At 54.8% G+C, this 19,232-nt stretch overlaps 1 protein-coding gene across 1 annotated transcript in view; it reads left to right on the forward strand.

Moving 5' to 3' along the window:
* LOC132536432 (cell adhesion molecule DSCAM-like) overlaps positions 1-19,232 on the forward strand; it is a gene marked incomplete at its 3' end in the record, with an annotated part of 53,994 nt that overhangs the window by 21,373 nt on the left and 13,389 nt on the right. Inside the window, exons 4-7 of the mRNA XM_060184296.1 lie at positions 6,162-6,402; positions 9,076-9,222; positions 15,251-15,406; positions 17,927-18,060. Coding sequence (XP_060040279.1) covers positions 6,162-6,402; positions 9,076-9,222; positions 15,251-15,406; positions 17,927-18,060 — 678 coding nt within the window. The remainder of the gene's footprint in view (positions 1-6,161; positions 6,403-9,075; positions 9,223-15,250; positions 15,407-17,926; positions 18,061-19,232) is intronic.

Genomic DNA, 19,232 nt, shown 5'->3' on the forward strand with positions numbered 1-19,232 from the left:
TGATGGGGACAGACACCTGGAATGCAGACATTTGTGGAACACACACACACACACACACACACACACACAGACTGACACAGGGTTCCTGTTGTCATGGAGATGGGGAGAGATGGAGAGAGGGGGAGGGAAAGAGCTTCTTAAAGGATGTGGGCTGGGAGGCTGGAGAAAGGGCACCTGGTGGGGGGAGAGAAGGCAGCCAGGGGGGGGGCAGGCTACAGGGAGCTGAGACTCCAGCGCTGGAAGGGGGGAGGGAGCCATGTCAGACAGGGAGATGAGACAGACGGGAAGGCATCAAGGTCCAAAGATGAAGGAAAGAAAGAGTGAGACCCAACACGAAGATGCAGTTAGGGGGACCCGGCCATGGCACAGCTGATTATGCGCACATAGGACTATGCACAAGGACCTGGGTTCGAGCCCCCGGCTCCCCATCTTCAGGGGAGACACTTCACAGGCAGCAAAAAAGCAGGTCTGCAGGTGTCCATCTTTCTCTCTCCCTCTCCCTCTCTCAATTTTTCTCTGTTCTATTCAATAAAATGGGGAAATGGCCCCAGGAGCAGTGGATTTGTAGTGCCTGCACCAAGCCCCAGTGAGAACCCTGGAGGCAAGAAAAGAGAAAGAAAGAGAGGGAGAGAAGCATCTCGCCCTCCCATGGGAGTGCCCTGGCGAGGGGAGAGCAGGGCCTTGGCAGCAGAGAGGCGCCAGCAGCCAGACACCACCTTGCCATGTGCTCAGCCCACAGTCAAACCCCAGCACCCTGTGAGAGGCGCCTCAGCACCCGGGGGAGCTCTGGGGTCTCCTCCTTGGCACGTGTCCGTCCGTCTCTCTGGGAATGAACGGGCAGCTGCAAGTCCTGGAATCTTGCGAGACCCAGGCTCAGAGGAACTCGGCAGCATCCTCCTGCATGGAGGGAATGCTTTTCAGTCAGGAACTCTGCAGAGGTGTGTGTGTGTGTGTGTGTGTGTGTGTGTGTGTGTGTGTGTGTGTGTCTGAGTGTGTCTGAGTGTGTGTGTGTCTGAGTGTGTCTGAGTGTGTGTGTGTGTGTGTGAGAGAGTGTGTGTGTCTGAGTGTGTGTGAGTGTGTCTGTGTGTGAGTGTGTCTGTGTGAGTGTGTGTGTGAGTGTGTGGTCTGAGTGTGTGTGTGTCTGTGTGTGTGAGTGTATGAGTGTGAGTGTGTGTGTCTCTGTGTGTGTGTATGACTGTGTCTGAATGACTCTGTGTGTGTGTGTGAGAGAGAGAGAGTGTGTGTCTGAGTGTGTGTGAGTGTGTCTGTGTGTGAGTGTGTGTGTCTGAGTGTGTGGTCTGAGTGTCTATGTGTGTCTGTGTGTGTGAGTGTATCTGAGTGTGTGTGAGAGTGTGTGTCTGAGTGTGTGTGAGTGTGTGTGTGAGTGTGTCTGTGTGTGTGTGAGTGTGTGGTCTGAGTGTCTGTGTGTGTGTGTCTGAGTGTGAGTGTGTGTGTCTGTGTCTGTGTGACTGTGTCTGAATGACTGTGTGTGTGTGTCTGAGTGTGTGTAAGAGTGTGTGTCTGAGTGTGTGTGAGTGTGTCTGTGTGTGAGTGTGTGTGTCTCTGTGTGTGTGTGTGAGTGTGTGGTCTGAGTGTATGTGTGTGTCTGTGTGTGTGAGTGTGTCTGAGTGTGAGTGTGTGTCTCTGTGTGTGTGTGACTGTGTCTGAATGACTCTGAGTGTCCGTGTGTGTGTGTGTCTGTGAGTGTGTCTTTGTGAGTGTATGAGTGTCTCTGTGTGTGAGTGTGTCTGTGTGTGAGTGTGTGTCTCTGTGTGTGTGTGAATGTGTCTGAGTGTGAGTGTGTCTGTGAGTGTGTCTAAGTGTGAGTGTGTGTGGTCTGAGTGTCTGTGTGCGTGTATGTCTGAGTGTGAGTGTGTGTGTGTGAGTGTGTCTGAGTGTCTGAGTGTGTGTGTGTGTGTGTGTGTGTGTAAGAATGTGTGTTGTCTGAGTGTCTGTGAGTGTGTGTGGGAGTGTGTGTGTGAGAGAGTATGAGTTAATGTGTGAGTGTGTGTTTATGTGTGAGTATGTGTGAGAGTGTGTGTGTGAGTGAGAGATCAATACAATATCAAGTGATGGACTCAACACCTTGAGCCTTCACAATACCACTGACCCACCAGATCACCTAACTTTTTGTTCAGCATGTCTTTAGACATGAGAGAGAGGGGAGGTGGGGGAGAGAGACCAGAACCAAAGCACCTCTCCACTGGGCCACTGAGTTCTCAGAGACGGTGCTGCTAAGATTTGTAAGAAGCGGGGGAGAGGGAGAGAGATTTAAAGTGATTATTTGGAAAGTGTATCTTTTATTATATCCATGGGCTCCCTGGATGCTGTTCAGGGTGCTGAGAGAGGAGACACCCCAGCCCTGCTCACCCTCCATGGGCTCCCTGGGTGCTGTGCAGGGTGCTGAGAGAGGAGAGACCCCCCAGCCCTGCCCACCCTGCATGGGCTCCCTGGGTGCTGTGCAGGGTGCTGAGAGAGGAGACACCCACAGCCCTGCCCACCCTCCATGGGCTCCCAGGGTGCTGTGCCTGGTGCTGAGAGAGGAGAGACCCCACAGCCCTGCCCACCCTCCATGGGCTCCCTGGGTGCTGTGCCTGGTGCTGTGAGAGGAGAGACCCCACAGCCCTGCCACCCTCCATGGGCTCCCTGGGTGCTGTGCCTGGTGCTGAGAGAGGAGAGACCCCACAGCCCTGCCCACCCTCCATGGGCTCCCTGGGTGCTGTGCAGGGTGCTGAGAGAGGAGAGACCCCACAGCCCTGCCCACCCTCCATGGGCTCCCTGGGTGCTGTGCCTGGTGCTGAGAGAGGAGACACCACACAGCCCTGCCCACCCTCCATGGGCTCCCTGGGTGCTGTGCCTGGTGCTGAGAGAGGAGAGACCCCACAGCCCTGCCCACCCTCCATGGGGCTCCCTGGGTGCTGTGCAGGGTGCTGAGAGAGGAGAGACCCCCCAGCCCTGCCCACCCTGCATGGGCTCCCTGGGTGCTGTGCAGGGTGCTGAGAGAGGAGACACCCACAGCCCTGCCCACCCTCCATGGGCTCCCAGGGTGCTGTGCCTGGTGCTGAGAGAGGAGAGACCCCACAGCCCTGCCCACCCTCCATGGGCTCCCTGGGTGCTGTGCCTGGTGCTGTGAGAGGAGAGACCCCACAGCCCTGCCACCCTCCATGGGCTCCCTGGGTGCTGTGCCTGGTGCTGAGAGAGGAGAGACCCCACAGCCCTGCCCACCCTCCATGGGATCCCTGGGTGCTGTCCATGGTGCTGAGAGAGGAGAGACACCACAGCCCTGCCCACCCTCCATGGGCCCCCTGGGTGCTGTGCAGGGTGCTGAGAGAGGAGAGACCCCCCCAGCCCTGCCCACCCTCCATGGGCTCCCTGGGTGCTGTGCAGGGTGCTGAGAGAGGAGAGACCCCACAGCCCTGCCCACCCTCCATGGGCTCCCTGGGTGCTGTGCCTGGTGCTGAGAGAGGAGAGACCCCCCTCTGCCCACCCTCCATGGGCTCCCTGGGTGCTGTGCAGGGTGCTGAGAGAGGAGAGACCCCACAGCCCTGCCCACCCTCCATGGGCTCCCTGGGTGCTGTGCAGGGTGCTGAGAGAGGAGAGACCCCACAGCCCTGCCCACCCTCCATGGGCTCCCTGGGTGCTGTGCCTGGTGCTGAGAGAGGAGAGACCCCACAACCCTGCCCTCCCTCCATGGGCTCCCTGGGTGCTGTGCCTGGTACTGAGAGAGGAGAGACCCCACAACCCTGCCCACCCTCCCTGGGGCTCCCTGGGTGCTGTGTCTGGTGCTGAGAGAGGAGACACCCCACAGCCCTGCCCACCCTCCATGGGCTCCCTGGGTGCTGTGCAGGGTGCTGAGAGAGGAGAGACCCCACAGCCCTGCCCACCCTCCATGGGCTCCCTGGGTGCTGTGCCTGGTGCTGAGAGAGGAGAGACCCCACAACCCTGCCCTCCCTCCATGGGCTCCCTGGGTGCTGTGCCTGGTACTGAGAGAGGAGAGACCCCACAACCCTGCCCACCCTCCCTGGGGCTCCCTGGGTGCTGTGTCTGGTGCTCCCGTGTATTGCCAGGGGTCAGGCATTTGCTTTGATTCTGAGCCACCCCCTGCCCCCGCCCTTAGTGACTGACAGGGAGGATTCTGTTCTAGCTGAGGTTTTCTGTGAATCTCCGCATCTGTCTTCGATGCTCCCTCCTGAGTAACTCTGCATAGTCAGGAGGCTTTTGTGTTTTCGTGGGGGCATCTCTGAGCAGACTGCCAGCATCCTGCTATAAAGAGAGAAGGAAACAGTGGATGACATTCCCCAAACCAATGGACTCCCCTGACGCTGTTTTCTTCCACCATGGGGCCTGGGAGAGGCAGCTGGTACCCTCCACATCCTGCGGGCGCCGGGCTGGGCCTTCCCGCAGACAGGCTGTTCATTCTCCACACACCTCTGCTCTCAGACACCCCCTGAAGCCCTCAGCCTGCTGCCTCTCTGCCCTGGGCTGTAAGCACCCTACCTGCAGAGGAGGACTCTGCCCTGGGCTGTAAGCACCCTGCCTGCAGGAGGACTCTGCTCTGGGCTGTAAGCATCCTGCAGGCAGAGGACTCTGCCTTGAGCTGTAAGCACCCTGCCTGCAGAGGAGGACTCTGTCCTGGGCTGTAAGCACCCTGCCTGCAGGAGGACTCTGCTCTGGGCTGTAAGCACCCTGCCTGCAGAGGAGGACTCTGCTCTGGGCTGTAAGCATCCTGCAGGCAGAGGACTCTGCCTTGGGCTGTAAGCACCCTGCCTGCAGGAGGACTCTGCTCTGGGCTGTAAGCACCCTGCCTGCAGAGGAGGACTCTGTCCTGGGCTGTAAGCACCCTGCCTGCAGAGGAGGACTCTGCCTTGGGCTGTAAGCACCCTGCCTGCAGGAGGACTCTGCTCTGGGCTGTAAGCACCCTGCCTGCAGAGGACTCTGCCAAGCATGTAGTCTAGCGGCTACACAGAATGACCTTCATGCCTGAGGCTGCAAAGGTTCCAGATTCAAACCTCAGTCCCACCAGAAGCCAAAAGGTAGCATTTCTCTAGTCAAAACTTAAAAATTAAAAAACAAAAACAAAATCTGGTTGGGCAATGGTGCACTGGGTCCCTTCCCAGGCGGTGAAGCAGGTCTGCAGGTGTCTCTCTCTCTCCTCCTCTCTGTCCCCCTCGTCTCTCAATCTCTCTCTGTCCTATCCAATAATGGGGGGAAAGGGTGTCGGGCGGTGGCGCAGCAGGTTAGGTGCACGTGGCACAAAGCGCAGGGACCGGCGTAAGGATCCCAGTTCGAGCCCCCGGCTCCCCACCTGCAGGGGAGTCGCTTCCCAGGCGGTGAAGCAGGTCTGCAGGTGTCTGTCTTTCTCTCCCCCTCTCTGTCTGCCCCTCCTCTCTCCATTTCTCTCTGTCCTAGCCAACAACGATGACATCAGTAACCACAACAATAATAACTACAACAACAATAAAACAACAAGGGCAACAAAAGTGAAAATAAATAATTTTTAAAAAAGAAAGATGAAGAAAATTGGGGTGAGATGTCCACCAAGAAGTGGATTCATAGTGCCGGCACCGAGCTCCATTGACGACTCTGGAGGCAAAAATGACAAACCATGGTTGGGCCAGGTGGTGGTCCACCTGTCTAGTGCTCACCTTACTGGGCACAAGGAGGCTGGTCTGAGCCCCGGCTCCCCTCTTGTAGGCAGGAACCTCACCAGCGGGGAGTAGGGATGCAGGTGTTTCTCTCGCTCCTTCTCCATCTCTCTCTCTCTCTGTCCCCCCCCCCCAAACTCCTCTCTCAATTTCTCTCTTTTTGAATAAAATAGAAAAAAAGATGGCCACAGGAAGTGACGGATTGGTGGTGCCGGCACTGACCCCCAGCGAGATCCCTGGTGGCAATCAGAAAATCATAATAAATCCCGATCCAACAATGACTGACGGCAACAACAACCATAATAACTACAACAATAAAAGAAAAAACAAACAAACAAGGGCAACAAAAGGGAATAAATATTAACAAGATAATAATAAATTAAAATAGAAAAGGGTGGGTGAACCAGGCCGGAATCTGCACGCATGCCAGGCCTTGCCATCCCTGCGGACCCGGGCAGGTGCGGGGAGCCCCGGTGCCGCCCTCACGCCCTCCCCCCTTCTCTCCTCTGCCGCCAGGCTCCCAAGAAGCACCTGCAGAACGGCCACATCCGCGGCTACCAGATCGGCTATCGCGAGTACAGCACCGGGGGCAACTTCCAGTTCAACATCATCAGCATCGACACCACGGGGGACAGTGAGACCTACACGCTGGACAACCTCAGCAAGTTCACGCAGTACGGCCTCGTGGTGCAGGCCTGCAACCGTGCCGGCACCGGGCCCTCTTCTCAGGAGATCATCACCACCACCCTCGAGGACGGTAGGTCCGGCCTGGGGCCCCTCTCTGCGCACTCTTCCTCTCCCGACGGGAGGAACAGGCTCGGCCCGGGATCTCTTCCTAGTTCAGGGGCACGAGTGGAATATCCAGATGTGACGCCCTAAGAATCCTGCTGAACCAGGGCTTGGGGACACAGCACAGGGGTGGTGCAAAATGGCTCTCCCGCCCGAGGCTCCAAGCTCCCAGGTTCAGTCCCCAGCGCCACCACCAGCCAGAGCTCAGCAGGGCCCTGCTGTCCATCTGTCTGTTGTCTGTCTGTCTAGCTGTCTGTCTTTCACTAAAATAAATAGTGTGCTGATTGGCGTAGGTTGCTGTATTGTTACTCATACCATTGTCAAGCAATGCAATAAAAACATTAAATGCTAAAAAAAAAAATAAATAAATAGAATAGTAAAAGGAAAGAATGTCAGGGAGACAGCACAGGGGTTCTGCAAAAAGACTGTCCTGCTTGAGGCTCTGAGATCCCGGGTTCAACTCCCAGTACCACCATCAACCAGAGCTGAGCAGGGCTCTGATCTCTCTCTCTCTCTCTCCCTCTCTCTCCCTCTCTCTCCCTCTCTCTCCCTCTCTCCCCCTCTGTCTCCCTCCCTCCCTCCATCTGTCTCCTTAATATAAATAAAGTACTTTTATTTTTTTACCAGAGCACTGCTCAGCTCTGGTTTATAGTGGTGCAGGGGATTAAATCTGGGACTTTGGAGCCTCAGGTATGGGAGTCTGATTGCATAACCATTATGCTATCTACCCCTGCCCAATAAAGTATTTTTAATAGAATAATTCTACCAAATCAGTATTAAGGAGAGTTTTTGCCCTTTTTTTTTTGGGGGGGGGGAAATCATGGCTTCCTGTTTTCAACTCTTTGAGAGCAGGAAACAGGAAAAATGGAAGGAAGGAAGGAAGGAAGGAAGGAAGGAAGGAAGGAAGGAAGGAAGGAAGGAAGGAAGGAAGGGAGGGGACTTCCTGGGGTAACCTCACGGAGAACGGGTGCCCCCTAGTGGCCGTAAGGAATTATTTCACCCCGTCCCCTCTGACATCCTGGGGGCCTTCTGGGTCCATTTCCAGCTTGCAGTGTTTGAAGAGAAGGGAACCCAGAGCTTCCAGACGCAGGCGTCCTGTGGCACAAGCAGACCCGGGGCTCATTGCAGCAGGAGGTGCCGGAGTGGTGCTGGCTCCACGGTGACGCCCCGCGCCCTCAGCCGCTGGTGCTCAGACAGGATGAAGCACCCTGAGAATTTGGTTTTTTGGGTTTTTTTTTTCTTCCTTCCTTCCTTTCTTTCTTTTATTGCCTCCAGGGTCACCACTGGGGCTCAGTGCTAGCACTACAAATCCACTGCTCCTGGAGGCCATTTTTTTCCCATTTTATTAGACAGGACAGAGAGAAATTGAGAGAGGAGGGCAAGACAGAGAGACAGACAGACACCTGCAGACCTGCTTCACCGCTTGTGAAGCGACACCCCCACACACAGGTGGGGAGCCGGAGGCTCGAACCTAGATCCTTGTACAGCTCCTTGGGCTTAGTACTGTGTGTACTTAGCCCGGTGTACCACCACCCGGCCCCTGAGAATTTTTTTTTCTTTTTTGCCATTTTTTCCATGAAGAGACAGACGTCTGAGGTCGCTGGGACACGTCTCCTCTTGCGCAATCTTTGCAGACATCAGTCTACCTCTGGGTTCCGTCAGCATCCGCATTTCAGGTGTGCGCAGAGAGCAACCTCCTGCCCTCTCCCCTCAGCCAACGCTGGAAGCATACGGTCAACCAGAAAAAGGCTGGAGACGCACTCCCAGCCGCGGCCAGCGTCCACTCCCAGCCGTGGACAGCCTATGTTTCTCTCTGTCCTTGACAGAGCTTCAAGGCAGCAGATGAGGACAGGGGAGTGATAAGCCGCGACCCCTTCAGCCGCCTCTCAGAACTTCCCAGCGGGCACAGTTCCCTCCTAGACGCCAGACACAAACCACAGAGGGTTCCTACGACATAAAGCCGGCAGGCTCAGGGCAGTAAGGACGGTGCACGTGTATGTGTGCCTACCAGGCAGCAGTGAGCTTTTTAATGTAGGAATTCACGGAGAGGCGCTCAACTCTTCTGAGATGGGAGCATCTTCTTTCTCCACCTTTCTAAGCATTACTTAATTTATTCTTTTTTTTCCATTTTTTTAAATTTGTGATGAATAGTGGGTTTGAGGATTGTCCTCACCCTCTCTCCTCCCAAAGATCACCGTCTTGAGCTCTCACAGGGTCTCAGAAACAGGCTGTTCACTTCTGGTTTGTTTGTTGATCGACGGCACGGTGACTGACGCGTGTCAGTTCTCTGGACCCCAAGTAGGGGTGAAGCCATCGGGCAGCTGTCCTTCATCTCTCCTCTCTCCTTATTTCACTGAGCACCACCTCCTCCAGGTCCGTCCGTGTGGGGCAACCTTCTTGAACGTGGAGTGTTGATCTGGAAGCAGACAGGTGCATGAGCTCCTCATGTCTCGCATAGGCTGTCAGAATATTCCCATAGCCCAAGGCAGCTCTGGGTTCCTCCCTCTGGAGAGCTGCAGAAATACAGTCTTTGCTTTTGCTCGCTCTTGGAGATATCAAACCAGTGTTGCTTATTTGGTTCTGACTTGCCAACACATCCGCTCGCCCACGGTCATGACAGAGCGTAATGATTCTATTTCAGTGCCCAGCTACCCCCCTGAGAATGTCCAAGCCTCAGCAACGTCGCCTGAGAGCATCTCCCTCTCCTGGTCCACCCTCTCCAAGGAGGCCTTGAATGGGATCCTGCAGGGCTTCAGGGTCATCTACTGGGCCAACCTCATGGATGGAGGTAAGAGGTCACCGACTTGCCGGGGGTCCGTGTGGGCGCATAGAGGAAAGTTCAATGAATGATGGAGTGGCATTTTAAAAAAATTGTTTATATATTTATTTATTTATTCCCTTTTGTTGCTCTTGTTGTCTTATTGTTGTAGTTATTATTGTTGTTGTTATTGAGGCTGTTGTTGTGGATAGGACAGAGAGAAACGGAGAGAGGAGGGGAAGACAGAGAGGGGGAGAGAAAGACAGACACCTGCAGACCTGCTTCACCGCCTGTGAAGCGACTCCTGTGCAGATGGGGAGCCGGGGGCTCGAACTGGGGTCCTTATGCCGGTCCTTGCGCTTTGTGCCACCTGCGCTTAACCCGCTGCGCTACCGCCCAACTCCCAGAGTGGCACTTTGATGCCATACCTTCTCTCCACATATATATCCCTCTCTTTTCTCCCTCCCTCTCCCTTAAGTACATACAATAAGAAAAGTTCTGGAAACATAGACATAAATAGATGGGAGGCCAGTTGGTAGCACGCGGCAGGCAGAAGGCCTCCGGTTTCTCCTCAAACTCAGGGCGAAGAATGATGGTAGTGGGCTATGCTAATGCAATCCAAGATAAGTTATTGATTTACATATATGGGCAGAGACAGAGAGGGAAAGAGACAGAGCGACACCTGCAGCCCTGCTTCCCCACTCATGAAGCTTTCCCCCGGCAGGTGGGGAACAGGGGTTTGAACTCAGGTCCTTGTGTGCTGTAGCATGTGCACTCAGCCACGTGCGCCACCGCCTGGCCCCCAGTAACGCAAAGGGGAAAAAGACCTGGGAGACGTAGGAGTAGCTGGGTGCTGCTGAGTCGCGAGTATTCGTGCCAGGCCTCTGCGGAGGACTCAGGACAGGCGTCTGCATGGCAAACTTCCACGTGGAAGACTTCCACAAGGCGGCCTGCTCCCTCTCCCCCGTAGGACTGGAGTTTCTGAGCTGTTGCGAGTGAGCTCAGGAAGGACTCCAGGAAGCCCCAGGGAGCATGGTGCCCTCATCCCCAGGGGAGCCCCTCACCCCAGCCCTCTATTCTCATGCTCTTTCCTCCGCCTCCACCTCTTGGATTTTCTCCTCCTCCGTTCCCCCTCCTCCATCTTCTCTTCTTTAGTGCGCCTTGTTTTGTTGGATTTTTTTCTCTCTCTCTCTAGCAAGTAGTAGTTCAACATGTGCCTGTGCGGCTGTGCGGACCAGATTTGCAATGAGAGGATGCAGGCTAGGGCTGCAGGGTGGAGACAGTTTCCTGGGGAGAGCAGCCTGGATGTCTTTGCTCTCAGATGGCGATGGCGGAACCAGGCGGAGCCCAGCGCCCAAGCCTGGCCATGGCGGGCACCTTACGGGCCAGATCCAAGCTGGACAGTCTCCGCAGATCTGCCCCCGGGCCCGAGATGCGGGAGGACACACCTACTGTTCCTCGATTTCTGTTTCCTCAGCGTCCTGCCTGCTTTCTCTCTTTCTTTCTCCCTTTCTCCCTTTCTTTTTCTCTCTCTCTCTCTTTCTTTTTCCCTCCCCCTCCTTCTCTTTCTTGCTTTCCTTCCTTTCCCTCCCTCCCTCCTTTATTTTTCATTTTTGGTGTCACCAGGGTTACCGCTGGGGCTTGGTGCCTGCATGATGAGCCCTCCTCTCCCAAGGGCTATTTTTCCCCTTTTTGTTAATTTTTCCTATTTTATTCAGTAGGACAGAGATAAACCCGTGAGGTGGGTGATAGGGAACCTGCAGCCCCGCTTCCCCACTCAGGAAGCACCCCTGCAGGTGGGGACCACGGTCTTGAATCTGAGTCCTTGCGCATGGCGGTATGTCAAGGCCCCTGGCCCCGTCTTTTATTTTTTAGCATCATTTTATTGAAAGCAGGATAGTGAGAGGGGGTCGGGGAGAACACTGTTCAGCGCTGCCTGCTGGTGGTGTCAGGAACCGAACCTGCGTCCTCTGAGCCTCAGGCCTGGAAGCCTTTTGCAACACCATTATGCCGCCTCCCCCAGCCCACTGTGCCCCTTTCTGCCGGGGTGAGGCTCCCATTCCAGGACGCCTTCCCTCAGACCCTGTAACTTGTGCGTGCACCTCGTGCAGGGAAGAAGCCCCGCGCACTGTTAGTGTTCTGCACTCCCAGCTCGACTCAGGGGGGTGAGGAGAGGGCAAGATTGGCACAGATGATTTGCCTCTGCCTCGTGGTGGGGCCAGGCGGTGACTCGCCTAGTTGAGTTCACACATCACTGTGCGCAAGGACCTGGGTTCAAGCCTCTACCTCCTCCTCTGGGGGGCGGGGGGAGGACACTCCAGGAGCCATGAAGCAGGTCTGCGGGTGTCTCTCCTTTCTCTCTCCCTCCCTTTCTGTCTCCCCTTCCCTCTTAACCCCCCTCTGCCCTAGCAAATAAAGTAGAAAGGGGGAAAAAATCCACAGGTGTAAAGGTCAGAGCAATGGCAACGCTTTGCTTCAGTGGCAGGAGGCCCTCGGACTTGGTGGGATTCCTTTCTGCTGTCCCGTCCTCACCTGGAGGAGATGCCACCCTCCACCCTCACACTGTCGCCTCGGTGCCTGTCACTCAGTCATGCTGGCTGTCGGGAAAGTGCTCCCAGAATCCCGTGCTGCGTGGTCAGCCTCGTCACTGGTTCACCTGCCGCTCAGAGCTGTCAGCTGGCCGTCCCTTAGTTGATGTAGGTAAATCAACTCTGCAGCCTCAGAGTTGTAGAGATCAGGGGCCAGTGGTGGCGCGCCTGGCCAAGCACACGCATCACAACGCACAAGGACCTGGGTTCAAGCCCCCAGTCCCCACCTGCAGGGGGAAACCTTCACGAGTGGTACAGCAGGGCTGCAGGGGTCTCTCTGCCTCTCTCTCTCTCACTCTCTGCCTCTCTCTCTCTCTCTCTACCTACCTACCTCCCCCTCTCAATTTCTCCCCGTCTCTAATAAGAAAATGAAAATAAATATTAAAAAATAGAAAACTGAGTATGCAGGGCCAGAGAGCTAGCTCAGCGCACAGGCTGCGGCTACCTCCCAGGCACCAGGAGCAGCAGCCAGCCTACGCGGCCGGCCCTCTCTCACCTGGTCCCGGGGACACTGCGTCTCGGGGGGGCAGAGGGCTTCAGGGAGCCACTGCAAGCTTTTCTTTCACTTGGTTTGTTTTAAATGTTTTATTTGTTTATTTTCAGATAGAGACAGGGAGAAATTGGGGCCAGGTGGTGGCACACTTGAGCAGGGTGGCTGGGGTTCAGCCTGGGTGTCAGGGGTGTTTGTGGGGCATCTCCCGTGAGCCCAGCTCTTTGAGAAGTCAGTGCTTAAACACACACGCACACACACGCACACCTGGGCCTTAACAGAGAGCTGACTCTTTTAAACACGCACAACTCGGCCTGCAGAAGTTCCTTGATGGACACCAGAAAGGGGAGGGCTAAGGACCAGTTGACACACACATCACAAGGCACAAGGATCAGGGTTCAAGGCCCCAGTCCCCACCTGCAGGGGTCAGGGGAGCTTCATGGGTGGTGAAGCAGGTCTGTTAAGTGTCTCTCTCCCTCTGTATGTCCCTCTCCCTTTCCCACTCTCAGTTTATCTCTGTAAAATTAAAACAAATAAAGGGGGGGAGCTGGCCTGACTACATCAGGAGAGACAGCTCAGCTGCCAGCTCAGGAGACTCTGGCTCAGTCCCAGCACCTGCCAGGGCTGCGCTCAGGCTTCCCAGCAAATCCAGTTCTCTCGCTTAAAGACCTGCTACCCTGACAGTTTCACTCCCTCCCCGTCCCTGCAGGAAACTTTTCCTTCTCAGTTTTAATTTTCAGTGAAAAAGAGATGGGAAGGGAGAGAGCGCTGGGACAGAGAGGACAGACACCAGGGCACTCTCCAGCCGTCATAGGCTTCCTCTTAGTGCTATGCTTGGTCTTCCCGTAGGCTCTGGGGTTCAAAGAAGATGGTTCTTATACATAGTCCCACAAATGCTCCCCTGGTGAGCCATCTCACGGCCGCCTCACGCCACTTTTTCGGTTTCTTTCTTTTTGAAAAATATTTTTTGGCATTACTTTTATTTTGTTATTGGATAGAGGCAGAGAGAGAGACCTGCAGCCCTGCTTCACCACTTGCAAAGATTTCCCCCTATAGGTGGGAACTGGAGGCTTGAACCTGGGCCCTTGTGCACTGTAATGTGTGCACTCAGCCAGGTGCGCCACCACCCAGCCCCTTCCCCCCACCCCGCTTTTTGTTGACACCAGGATTGTCCTTGGAACTTGGTGCCAGCACTCTGAATTCACCACTCCCGGTGGCCATTTTTTTCTTTCTTTTTGTTATTTGATAGAACAGGACAGAGAGAAATTGAGAAGGGGAGGGGAGATAGAGAGGGAGGGAGACAGAGAGACACCTGCGGCCCTGTTTTACCACTCGTGAAGCTCTCCCCCCTGTGGGTGGGGAACCTGGGTCCTTACACAAGGTGATGTGTTCTCTCAGCTCAACTGGGTGCACCACTGCCCAGCCCTCATGTCATTTTTTTAAATTTCTTTATTGGGGAATTAATGTTTTATTTGTTTTTATTTTTTTAAATTTTTTATTGGGGAATTAATGTTTTACATTCGACAGTAAATACAACAGTTTGTACATGCGTAACATTTCCCAGTTTTCCACATAATAATACAACCCCCACTAGGTCCTCTGTCATTCTTTTTGGCCTCGTGTCATTTTTTCAGACAAGAAATTGAGGGACAGAGTGAATGCTGTGTAAGGGACATGCTTGATCAGTTTGCGACATTGAGGGACTTCCTGGAGGAGGCAGTCAGGTGCTGGAACTGGGTTGGTGTAGTTTTACTTGGAGTGAATCCTTGTATGCTTGTGTGTGCATGTGCCTGTGTGTGTATCTGTGATGTGTGTGTGCCTGTGTGTGTATCTGTGATGTGTGCGTGTGCCTGTATCTGTGATCTGCGTGTGTGCCTGTGCGTGTGCCTGTGTGTATCCGTGATCTGCGTGTGTGGCTGTGCATGTGCCTGTGTGTGTATCTGTGATCTGTGTGTGTGCCTGTGTGTGTGCCTGTGATCTGTGTGTGTGTGTGTGTGTGCCTGTGTGTGTATCTGATCTGTGTGTGTGTGCCTGTGTGTGTGCCTGTGATCTGTGTGTGTGTGTGTGCCTGTGTGTGTATCTGATCTGTGTGTGTGTGCCTGTTTGTGCATATGCCCGTGTGTGTATCTGTGATGTGTGCCTGTGTGCATATCTGTGATCTGCATGTGTGTCTGTGGTGTGCGGGTGTCCCAGACCATTACCCAGCAGGCATGGCGGTCAGCCGTGCTGCCCTACAGTGTCACTGCAAGAGAAAGCTGATCCCTCTGAATCATCTCAGGAGGGGCCCAGGGACGCGGGCTGTTGTTTTCGATGGGTTATGTTGTTTTTGCCGGGCTGGCTTCACGGGCGGGTAACAGACAACCAGGGACTCATGGTTGAGCTATAGGCAGTATCTCTTTATTCATGCAGGATGCAGCGCAATCTAAGACGAGCTAAGCTAAACTCAAGTTACTCTAAAACTCACAATGCTGTCTTTATATATACTTGCCAAGTAGGGTGGAAACAGGATGTGACATAGAGAGGGTGGAGAGAAAAGTGACTGGTGAAAATCATAGTGTGACAAAAAGGGGACAGATTAGGCGAGAATCCTATCACTGAACCACAAATGCCCTGGGGGGAGGGTGGAACTTGTTAACAGTGGTTATGTAAATAGAATAGTGTTAAGCAGTGGGGATTTAAACCAAATGAAACATAAAGGGTCTCATGCATACCAACAGCGGGTGACCCACAGAGGGGCCAGCTGTGCAGAGACAGGGAGGGCAGGGAGGCTCCCAGAGCCGGGGTGACTGGTCTGTCCATCCATTCATTATTTGATAGGACAGAGCGAGACTGAGAGGGGTGGGGGAGACAGAGAAGGAGAGAGACAGAGAGACCCCCACATTCCTGCTCCATTGCTTGCAAAGCTCCCCGCCGGGTCCTTAGAGGTGCCTGCATTCTGGGCCTCTGGGTGACTGGTCCCGCCTGCCTGTGTGTCCCGCAGAGCTGGGCGAGATCAAGAACGTGACGACCACGCAGCCGTCGCTGGAGCTGGACGGGCTGGAGAAGTACACCAACTACAGCATCCAGGTGCTGGCCTTCACACGGGCGGGGGACGGCGTGCGCAGCGAGCAGATCTTCACCCGCACCAAGGAGGATGGTGAGCAGGGCCACCACACCACGCACCACACAGCCACCCTGGGGACGCACCCCTAGGCCAAGGGCAGCCGCACGGGGGCGGGGAGGCTGGGAGAAAGAGAGGGCCGGCTGCCGGCTCCCCCACCCCCTCTGGGTCCCATGCTTGGCACCCTCTGCCCCCTCCCCGGGACACCCAGCACCCGTCAAGCCGCCCATGACACCTTCCCGACAGATACCCATTGTTCCTGGCTGCCCCTATAATCTGCCTTCTATTTTTCGATTCCGTATTTTTTTTTCTTTTTCAGCCAAACGTTATTTTTGGCAGAAAGGCCTCTTACCTGAGCTGCAAGGCCTGCCAGCCCCATGTGACAGCCTGTGAGGATAATTCTAGAGTCTCCTGAGCCGAGATGGCTGAGCTGCGGCCATGCCCCTCATGTAACCGTGCCTTGTAACCCCAGGCCGGCTTCACCCAGTAGCCAGACCTCCCATCTGGTCTGAGAGCCTTGCTAGTTTTCTAACTCACCTTCGGGGATTCCATGAGGACTGGACAGCAGGTTACAGCATGGCTCCTCTTGGTTTCAGGCCATTGCTTCTAATTTTCTTTCTTTCTTTTTGTTTTGCCTCCAGGGTTATTTACAAATCCACTGCTCCTGGCAGCCAATTTTTTTCCATTTTACTGAACAGGACAGAGAGAAATTGAAAGAAGAGGGGGAGATAGAGAGGGAGAGAGACAGACCTGCAGACCTGCTTCACTGCTTGTGAAGTGACCCCCCTGCAGGTGGGGACCAGGGGCTCGAACCGGGATCCTTGAGCCAGTCCTTGCGCTTTGTACTATGTGCAGTTAACCCACTGCACCACCACCCAGCTCCTGTTATTTTTTTTCAAATCCCTTTACTGAGGAAATGTTGGTTGACAGAACTCTAGCTATCACAGGGGGCAGCCTTCATGTCTCCCCAAAGCAGCCCTTAGGTCCTCTCATTCCCACCTGATCTCCATCTCCCATCTCTCCACCACAGCATGCTGGCGCCCAAACTCCTCTCAGGCCTCACCCTCCGCCCTTCCCTCCCACCTGCCTCCCATTCTGAGTCCTTCGGTGTTCTCGGGTGGACCACAGGCTATTGATGTATGTGGACCACACAAGTGGCCTGTGGCTAGGCGGGTCTTTCCGGATTCTGTAGAGAAAGAGAACTCTTAATGGATGGCATCCAGGCCTGATAGAGGAGCTATTTAAGCTCTTTTTTTATTTTATTTTATTTTATTTAGATTTACTTCAGTTCTCAATTTAAGTCCTTTTTTAAAAAAATTATTTATTATTCCACTTGGCAAGACAGAGCAAGATTGAGAAGGGGAGACAGAGACCTGTAGCATTGCTTCACCAATCATCAGCATTGCCTTTGTTTAATACCTTTATTCATTCATTATTAGACAGAGAGAAACTGAGAGTGGTGGGGGGGAGAGAGAGAAGGAGACAGAGAGATGCCGACTGCACTGCTTGTGAAGCTTCCATTCTGCAGGTGAGGACCAGGGGCTTGAACCTGGGTCCTTACACATGGGCACATGTGCATCCAACCACGTGTGCCACTGTTGGGCCTCAAGATAATATTGGAAACCAATGTTAACCAGTGTAAGAAAACAAAAAAAGTGTTCCCCAGTGGTGGTCTGACCTCTCGCATAAAAACAGATGAATCGTGGCCAGGCAGGGGCTCACCCAGTTGACTTGACATTACCATCCATAAGGACCCAGGTTCAAGGCCCCACTCCCCACCTGCAGCTCGGGGCGGGGGGGGGGGGGAAGCTTCACAAGCGGTGAAGCAGGTCTGCTGGTGTCTCTCTGTCTCTCTCGTCTCTGTCTCCCCCTACCTTCTATCTCGATTTCTGTCTCCCCTATCTAATAAGAAGAAAGAACACTAGTAGGAGGAAGTGGCTGCTGGGAGCTATGGCTTCCTAGTACCAGCAATGAGCTCCAGCTACAACTCTAGAGGCAAAGATAAAGAAAGCGAATTACTTTGGAAAAAAAATTGATCTGTTAAGATAAAGAAAACAAATCCCCTTTTACAGAAGCACACCAGCTCTGTGACTCAGGGTCCACCTCCGTGATTTCAGGCTGGCCTAGTGGTCTCTGCAAAGACCCCCATCTCTGATAGGATCCGCTTCTGAGCTCCTGGGGGCGAGGATCCACCAGAGGACTCCATCCCCCCCCCCCAGCGCAGCCCAACCAATCACGATGCCCATGAGCCACTGGGCACAGGAAGGGGCTGGGCAGGCCGCAGCAGGCCTGAGGCAGAGCCGGGGCCCGGGGACCTCCCCCCCTCTTTCTTTCTCTTGCTATGCAGACTTATATTTTTAATCCTTATTTATTTATTGGATGGAGACAGCAAGAAATTAAGAGAAAAGAGGGTGATCGAGAGGGAGAGAGACAGAGAGACACCTGCAGCCCTGCTTCACCACTCACCAAGCTTTCCTGCTGTAGGTGGGGACCGGGGGCTCGAACCTGGGCTACCAGGTGCTCCCCCACCAGCCCTTTAACCCTCACCTCTTCCAGTTCCAGGCCCACCAGCGGGGGTCAAGGCCGCTGCGGCATCTGCCTCCATGGTCTTCGTCTCCTGGCTGCCCCCACTCAAGCTGAACGGTATCATCCGGAAGTACACCGTCTTCTGTTCCCACCCCTACCCCACAGTAAGTTGGTGATGAACACAGCGCCTTCGGGCACCTGACGCAAAGAGTCATGGGGCTTGCTGGGCCGGCTCCTTCCCCCACCTCCCGCCTCCCACCTCCCATCAGCAAGGGCCACCCCATGGCCACATCTGGGCCAGGATGAGGGCCACCACCTCTAGAAGCCAGTGCCCACACACCTGCCAACGGCTTGTCAGGATTCAAACCCAGGGCACTCCTTGCACTGTGATGGGTAGTCCCTGCCTGAGTGTTACACTCATCACCCAGTGTGCGCCCTACCCCGGGGCCCCTTCGCCCACTGACGGGGACCCTCAGGTGACTCCCCCGAGGCCCTGGGAGCCTTCTGCTCACAGGGTCCTGCTTCTCCTTTGCTGTGGGAGTTCAGTGCTCCAGTGCTCTGCATTTCAAAGCGGGGGGCCCACTGCAAACGCCCCTCCCCTGCTTCTCCTGACTCCCACCTTCCCCACTGCAGCCCCACGGCCCCCAGTCACTCCCTCTTTCCAATGACCTGATATCACTCTGTGTCTGTGGGCCGGGCAGCAGTGCGGGACGTAGCCTCCTGTGCCCACCGGGCGTGTGTCTCAGCATCATGTCTTCAGGGCCCACCCGCACTGTCTGAGCACTCAGAATCCCCTTCCTGCTAGGCCCAGTCTTAGTCCTGGACTGTCACATGGACGTTCTCCCAAATCAAGAGTCTGTGCAGAGGCAGAATCTCAGACTTGCGTTCAGCGCCCGGCACCAAGGTATCCCGGAGCTGAGCCGCGTTCTAGTTCCTCCCCCTGCCCTCCCAGCCCCAAGCAAAACAAAGTAAGAAGCACAGAGGAAAGTTGGACAGCGAGACGTGACTGTCAGGGAGCCACGCTGAGCATCTGCAGAGAGAGAAGGACCCCGTTTGCACGACCAGCTACAGCTGCTCACTGAAGGGTTTCACACACTAAGCTCAGTGTCGGAAACTGGGACTCTACAGACAGACCAGACAGAGCAGGCGAGACCACGTCTGCGAAGAAAGACGTCTAACATAAGGCCAGGGAGATAGTGTGAGCACACCAGGCGTGCGTGTCTGAAACCCTTAGCCATTCCAGGCTCAATCCTCAGCACCATCATAAGCCAGAGCTGAACAGGGCTCTTGTCTCTCTCCCTCCCTCCTTCTCTCTCTCCCTCTCTCCCTCTCCCCT

Source organism: Erinaceus europaeus, unplaced genomic scaffold (genome assembly GCF_950295315.1).
Source record: "Erinaceus europaeus unplaced genomic scaffold, mEriEur2.1 scaffold_831, whole genome shotgun sequence".
NCBI lineage: Eukaryota > Metazoa > Chordata > Mammalia > Eulipotyphla > Erinaceidae > Erinaceus > Erinaceus europaeus.